The sequence below is a fragment of the Leiobunum rupestre genome, chromosome 4 (genome assembly GCF_980474605.1).
Source record: "Leiobunum rupestre chromosome 4, qqLeiRupe1.1.hap1, whole genome shotgun sequence".
In the NCBI taxonomy this organism is placed as follows: Eukaryota; Metazoa; Arthropoda; class Arachnida; order Opiliones; family Sclerosomatidae; genus Leiobunum; species Leiobunum rupestre.
Window position 1 is genome coordinate 10,218,423 of NC_143387.1, and position 7,899 is coordinate 10,226,321.

General features: G+C 36.7%; 1 protein-coding gene across 1 annotated transcript; it reads left to right on the forward strand.

Moving 5' to 3' along the window:
- The first annotated feature begins 280 nt into the window (after nt 1-280).
- LOC149946287 (acetylcholinesterase-like) lies at nt 281-3,058 on the forward strand. The gene is made up of 2 exons (XM_090172552.1): nt 281-1,201; nt 2,646-3,058. Exons 1-2 carry the CDS (start codon nt 294-296, stop codon nt 2,932-2,934), a joined length of 1,197 nt encoding a protein of 398 aa, XP_090028678.1. The 5' UTR covers nt 281-293; the 3' UTR covers nt 2,935-3,058.
- Nucleotides 3,059-7,899: the final 4,841 nt, after the last annotated feature.

Sequence of the window (7,899 nt, forward strand, 5' to 3'; positions counted from 1 at the left end):
TTGAAAGTGATGTCGAAGCCTCCACTTTAAGAAAAATTAAACTATCTGAAGATTGTCTTTACTTGAATGTGATCGTACCCGTTCCTGTCCCTGAGAAGGCCGCCGTGATGGTTTGGATTTACGGAGGTTCTTATTCCGCGGGTTCCATGATTTACTATGATTATCGGTTGTTCGCGGCTAAACAGAAAGTCATCGTGGTAGCGCTAAATTACCGAGTTAGTTCTCTCGGTTTCTTTTATCTCGGAACTGAGGATTGTCCTGGTAATGCGGGATTGTGGGATCAGCAACTGGCTATGAAATGGGTCCACGAGAACATCAACCGCTTTGGGGGCGATCCCAACAAGGTGACTATATTCGGACAGAGTGCTGGATCTTCTTCGGTAGGACATCAGTTGCTCAACCCAGATTCTCAAAAGTACTTCAAAGGTGCGATGATGCAAAGCGGGCCTCCACTCGCTCCTTGGTCTGTTGATAGCAAACAGTTAGCTATTAAGAAATCACTTGACGTTGCGAAAGCGGTTGGTTGTAATGACACCCGGAGCACCTCGTTAATCAATTGTTTACGGAACACTGATCCCGCGAAATTAGTTGAAACTTCAGTCAGAGTGGGTGGTCTTGGATCCAAATTCCACGCGCCAGTGTTTGACAACAAGTTCGTATTCGATAACAGACTAAGTAACTTAAATTCACTCCGAGAAAAGCAAGTCGTCCTGGGTTTCACTTCGAATGACGGTGGGTTTTTGGTTCGTACTTTACTCGAGCTGGGCAAAATAAAGCCGAAAGATATTTTTGAACGGACGGTTAACCAGTACGTCGCTGAGACAAATGTTGATTTAGGAGAGATAACCAAACAGACATTGCAATCCATAAAATATTATTACGAAGACCATTGCAATGAAGTCGAACAATATGGCGAAGAAATAGCGTCGACTCGCATGATGACGGATTACTTTTTCAAGTGTGACGCTACTCGTTTGGCCGACGCTTTGGCAGAAAAAGGAATTGAGACATTCTTATACCAGTTCAATCATTGGTCTCTAACGTCAAAACAACCAAGTTGGATGAAAGCTGATCATAGTGCCGAATTTCCATTTCTCTTAGGTGACACTGAAGAAAACATCGGCCCTGAATGGATAATTCCAACTGAATACGAATTGTCCGAAAGGATTATGAACTACTGGGGTAGTTTCGCCAAGCATGGGTATGCATTAATTTTTTATACATTTTGAAGGGAGTTGGTTTACGGCATTACCAGCGTTCATAGAAAAATCTTTCTATTTCCATGCACTACATCAGATAAATTTACTATTAGAGATTAGACATAAAATTTATTAGCTTGATTTTACTACAGTTGAGAGTTTCGAACTTGTTATGGAATATAAAAATAAGCTTAGGTAATCATATACAAAACAAAAAGTCAACTAGCGACTTTTAAAACCATTAATTAAATTAATTAAATCACTAAATTATTAGCTTAACTTTACCACAGTAGAAAGTTTCAAACCAGTTCTGGATAACTTATAACTGATATAACATTAAAAAAGATGACAAACGAAGTGTGAATGCCGATTTGGTTTATCTTGCTCACTTTCACGTTTAAAAATACAACCATTGCAAAAGAAGAGAGAGGTATATTTTTTTACTATAACGCATAAGTTACAGGGTGACTACTGAAAAACCCCAAAAATTTACAGGAATATAGGAAATTCAACAGTCGATTTATAGAAAAATATTCGAGTATTTCTTTAGATAATATAGAAACATATAGGAAAATTAGCACAAATAAAATTTAAATTTATTTTAATATAAAAGGGACTTTTAAGCAGACGACGATATTCTTAATTCCGTTCAGTGCAGTTCTTTGGAGAAGCAGTTTACATTTTATCTGCATGCACGATTTTTAAAAACCTTTACATTTTATCAAAGGGATTTAGTACATTGAGCCCCATCTGTATTACGAAAAGCGAACTAGGTACGTGAGAAATTCGAAAAAACCGCGCGAAATACAAAATAGTATTTAATTATAGGAAAATATAGGAAAAATGGTTAAATTGAAGGAAAATACAGGAAAGCATTGAAATAAAGGAAAAATTATAAAATAAAGGAAGAATGGTCAACCTGAAGTTAACTTTTATGGTGATTGCTGTAGCTCAGTTCATAGGTAAATTCTGCACTGAGTAATATCAACACCCAGATGTTGACTTTATTGCAGTTTATCTTTCTATGGGATAGAATATCATGGGTATAGGCTCTAGCAGAAATATATAATATATTTCTAACGACAAAGGTACCTTCCCTGTACTGAAAATGGTAATAGCTATTAAATTTAAATAATATAAGTTAATATCTCACTCCGCATTATTTCTACGTTTGTCATCGCTACTCGGAGTGATACCAGCTGTAAATGCTACTTCGTGATGGCGCTTCCGTTGTTTCAATGGAAAAACGCACCCATTAGATACTGCCTCTAGTTGGCTAAGGTAGATATGTTTAATTTTTCTGACCTAAATGGATACTTTGGTCTCTAAAGGTGTTATCAGGTAAAATATGTAGTTTTGTTAATATACACTCGAGTTCCAGGAAAGCCGCGATGAAAGTCAACGCGTAAACTGATTGTATTTTCACAAAGTCATTAACACTTTTAGTGATCCAAATGGAGCATTTTATCCTTCGGATGCGTCAGCCAAGCAGATGACTCAGGACCGTGACGTTTCCAATGTCAACTCGACTACGAAAAAGATGGAAACCTGGCCCCGTTACACGGTCAAAGAAAAAAACCGGTTGGACATCGACCTTCATTCTTCCCTGCAAGCCACCGGCGAAGTCCAAGGAGAGCAGTGCGCGTTCTGGAGACGAGACTTCCGCGTGTTGGCCAAAGGACACAATCCGAGGCTCGAGGAGGAGGTACTCACTCGTAAAAATGTGTACCCCTAATTACCGATTTTTAACCAACTGTCTGTTATTTCTCACAATATTTATGTTTAATTTCTATTGATTCCTCGGGATGTTTCGGTCATTTTTAGTTATTTACTTAGTGAATTACCATAAACAAACACGATTTATACGCTTGATTATTTGAGTAACTTACCTATTGCGTGTTTCCCCCTCATTCATTTCCTGTTCTCTCAAAAAAAAGACGTTTGTTTCGTGATAATATTTGAGGGATAGCTGCACAACCACTTTAGGTAGAAATATGTACTAATCATATTTTCATCAAAATGAATGAATTAAAACATGACTTACACTCATGCACCCTCATCCTCTGGCACTAATCATGTGCTTTAAGTTCCAATTAAACAATTTAAGTTGGATGTAGCCGATTCTTAAGTTTTGTGCACTGCGCAACTGTTAAATTCCCTGTTCCTTGATCCGTCGACGTCAAAGCAAACAAAAATTAATATCGTTTGATTTTAGGAGTTTCCCGTGTTCATTTTTTATTGTATTCTATTGAAAACGGATCGGCAGCTAATGAGAAGAGCACATAAGGCTAGGAGCAAACATCTCCCTTAAGATAAACAAAAAGTTAATATAGTACCTTATTTAGCGACTTAAAGGCCCTTTAGACCATTCTAAATCAAATGAACTTGGAGCTGTTTCTAACTTCCAGCTAGATAGGTATAGTGTCTAAAGCAGACGCTATTAGGTTTTCCTCATAGTTATTCACCAATTTTAATTTTCTAAATAATGCTACTTGCATTTTATTATAACTTTCGCATCGATTTCTTAAATTTTGTTAAAGTTCATATAAGAAAAAACGTTCTTATGACTTCTAAATTCGTATGTAACAGACGCTTGATCAAAGGTGCTACTTTGGAGATGCTACCGCCGTTACGCCGCCTGGACTCGTTTCGATAGCAAATTGTACATACTCGCGTCGTTTCTGCGGGTATTTATTTTGATATCAGAGACAAAAGAAGCGTTTTCACTGGTACTCATCGCCAATCTACGTAATGTAATATAGTTATTCTGCCAACAAGGGAGATAAATTGGTAGCTTGTCTTCATTAACTGAAGAATAAATTTTTGGTTATGTAGGTGATATTAATAAGACCTTTGAAGCCTAATTTTTCGACTTCAGTGGCGGATAATATACCACCAAGGCCCTTTATTAGAGTCCCTCGGAACTTCTTTTAGCCCCTACCTTTTGACAAATTTTTGCCGTGTCCCTAGGCTTAACCCTTTCGCTTAATCCGCCATTTCCAATAGTATTCTTCCAAGGGGTTTCTTCTTGAAAGAAATGGGGGACATCAAGTGAAATTATCTGACGTTGAAGTGAAAGTATTCTAAATGACTAAAATAGAGAGAGACAGGGTGAGCCTGATTATCTACAGAGCTGGGAAATGAGGGCTAGACGGGTACACGATATTCAATTTCAATCGAGCGTACTATATATGTATTTGTATTTCGATCCTTCCTAATTTGCACTCCGAAATAATTTAAGAATAATTTTCGAAAAATATTATAAACGTTGAAAATTTGCGTAAAGCCACGATAAAGAATAATTAGTAAAGGGAGTTCAATTTCTAAATTTCTGAAAAAATGGAAAATATTGAACATCTTTGAACTCCCCCCCGCTGGGTAGTAGGCAAAAACGTTCCAATACAATGTTATAGAGTATACTCGAAAAACATCCAAATAAATTATTTCTATCGGCAATAGATAAAAAATTAATTTGGTATTACCTAAAATAACATTTACGGAATCTCAAACATCCAAATAACGCAGCCTGGCAGTTCAGCCGTGTCCTAGTGTCATGATTGAAATTTTTTATTATGACAAATGTCAATTGGATATTCACCGATAGATGGCGATATGGGTGCCATTGAAATATAAATCGTACGATGAATGAGTCAGGTTTACTTTCTTCCGCCTCTCTCATGTAAGCCAGAAGTGAGCGGCTGTTTACGTAGGTATCTCCAACAAATAATGTAACACGTATTAACCAATCAGAACTAAATCTATACAGGGTGTTTTTAATTGCTCTGACTGGACATTTTATTTTTTTTCAGAAACTACAAGAGATACAGTTTCGAAATTTTCTGGGTATTATTTCTAGTGTGGGATCGCTTTAAATCCTAAATTTCAGAAAAATTGGAAATAATTTCTGGTTTTTGTAAAAAACAATTTTTCACCGGTAGGTGCTAGTAAAAACGTTTCAATGAGGAAGTTGTAGAGTGCGGTCGAAAATGTTAAAAGAAATTGGTTTCATTGGAAAAGAACACTTTTTCACGAAGATATGAGCTGATGAAAAAAACAAGCAGTCCATAGGGGCCAATAGCCTGTTACGAGCCTGGAAGATGCTTTCAATAAAAATACTCCGATATGATCCAGCGTTCTTTTCGAGAAATGGTACATCGTGCTGAAACATGTATCGCAGCAAACGGAGGCATCATCGAACCATACTTCTTATTTCAAATTATTTTTGGTTGTTTAAATTAAAAATTATTAATTGTAGCAAAAAAATTCTGTAAATACAATGTTTTGTAAATCTAAAAGGGTGAAATTATACCCGCTTAATTTAATCTAACTAACTGATTTAAAAACTAACTTGTGATACCTTTATATGCGTAAGTGTTCAAAAACAATTTAAGCTCCAGTAAAACCCTGCTGCCTCCTACAATTGAAATAATTTGTTTTTTTCATGACCTCATAACTAAGTGGCAAATTAGTCTTTTTCGATCGAACAAACTTTACTTGTACGTTTTCAAGTATTCTCTACAACTTTGCCCTTGACATTTTCTTCCATCACCTACCGGTCTACAGTATAAAAATTCAAAAACATCAAATACTTTAAAATTTTCCTAAAATTAATTAATTTATAAAATAAAACCGTATATGAAATGGTTTTTGAGAAAAACCGCTGGCTAGAGCAATTTAGGACACCTTCTAAAAACATTTTCATCAAACAGACGTTATGCCAAAACACACCTACACTTTAACCATCGAAAACATGCGAAATGACAAATAAGCCTGTACCTTCCAAACGGCGAAATGTCATGGAAACGAGAAATAAATTTTCGTACATCTATAGCGTACACTTGTATCTCAGAACACTTAATAGGAGCTATAATAAGTCATTTTATTTCAAATCAATAATTTATTCCTTTGCTAGGCAGTTCATTCCTCAGTGCAGAAACATATTATGAAAACTCGGAACAACTCCGTCTGCGTTGAGTCTCCAAGTTCTCTCCCACCTGCCTTACGGCGTTTTCGTCCGAGCTCTTCAGTTTCCCCATCCATAAAAACTTGTAGAGGTTAATGGTAAAAGTAACCCGGCCACCTGAATTAATGGCTTTAAAAGTCACTTGATGACTTAGGCCTAGCTAATTATTAATGCTTTATTTAACAAAAAGCTCAGCAACCCAGAAAAATAGGTTAAATATAACCAAAGGTCCATCACTTACTGGGCTCATGAAGAGGCACGTTTCGAACGGATAGATATTAATGTTTATAGATTTATAAGAGAACGTGAATCTGAATTTAATTCATTTTTTACACAGATAAGCTTGCCGTCTGGGTAGTATAATTATCCTACGTCTCCTAACATATTTTTACTATCGTTATCACTAGCAATGTTACTGGGTCAAGCCTGATATGACAAAAAAGACTTTATGTCCTTCAGAACCATTTCATATTCATACGAAGAAACTCTTTAAAATTAAACAAGTTTATAAAACAATATCATTAAACAAAATAAATAAAGCAATTCTGATTACGTGCAGATTTATTTACCTCTCACATCGTGTAACTCCGAAGGGTTTAGAGCGCTTCAAAAATGTTGAGCAGTCGAAGGTAGTTTTAATTTGTACCACAGCTGAGCTTCTGCGTGACTAGTCGCGTTATTGAAAAACTCTACGTTTTTCTCGAGGTAGCTCGTACATGTTAGCTGTCGATATTTATTTGATTTAAAGATAAATGTTCGTAAAATATTAAATCTTTATATAGTTTTGTAAGTAAAATTAAAAAATGTTGGATAGCTTATGCGAAGCACCATTTTGGGTAAGTGTTAGGATATTTTTGTTGAAGTTTTTCTTTATCAATGTTACAAATAAATCGTTCACTTAAAATGTGTGGATTGGGTGGGAAGACGTACTTTCCATTTTAATGTCAACTTTCATAATACCCAAGGCACCACCTTAGGCCCAAGTCATCTAGCGACTTTTAAAGCCATTTATTCAGGTGGCCGGGTTACAATGCGTAGGAGGGTGTGGCAAGCCATTCATGCCACGCGAGCCAACAGCTCCCTACACTAAAGGCCTTTTCACACGAGTCGACTTTTTGATACAACTAGATGAGTCAACTTGAGTTTAGTCAACTATAGTTGGTTCGTGTGAATAAAAGTTCGATGAGTTGATCCACCAAAAAAGTACGCGAGAAAAAAATGGATCAATGATCCAATTTTGAAAAGTTGGCTCGTGTGAAAAGGTCTTAACTATTACCGTTAACCAGGAGCTGATCCAGGCCATCAAGTAAGGAGGGGCGATCATGGGCATTCAAAAGTCATCTGCTATTTCTTCACAAATTTAGTTGGCAGGTAGTACAGTAGATGGCGCTATCGTTTCTAAGCTCGAAGCCTATATGGAGCGTGAAAATGTAACGTGGAGCTCTCATTTTCGTTTGCTTAAACGAAGTACTTTCTACAACTAGAAAGTCTAGTATACTCTAGTCTCTATAAATATATTTCAATAACTTCAAAAATTGTTTTTTTTTTTCAAGTATTCTAAGGGGGGGCGATCGCGCCCATCACCCCCCTATGGATCCGCCCCTGCCGTTAACCTCGACAAGTTTTTATGGGAAGGGAAAACCCCTTTAACCAGTGGGGAGAGAACATGCAAACTCAACGCAGAACGAGTAGTTCCGAGTTTTCACCCAGCGCACAAGTTGGGGTCGAACCGGCTCC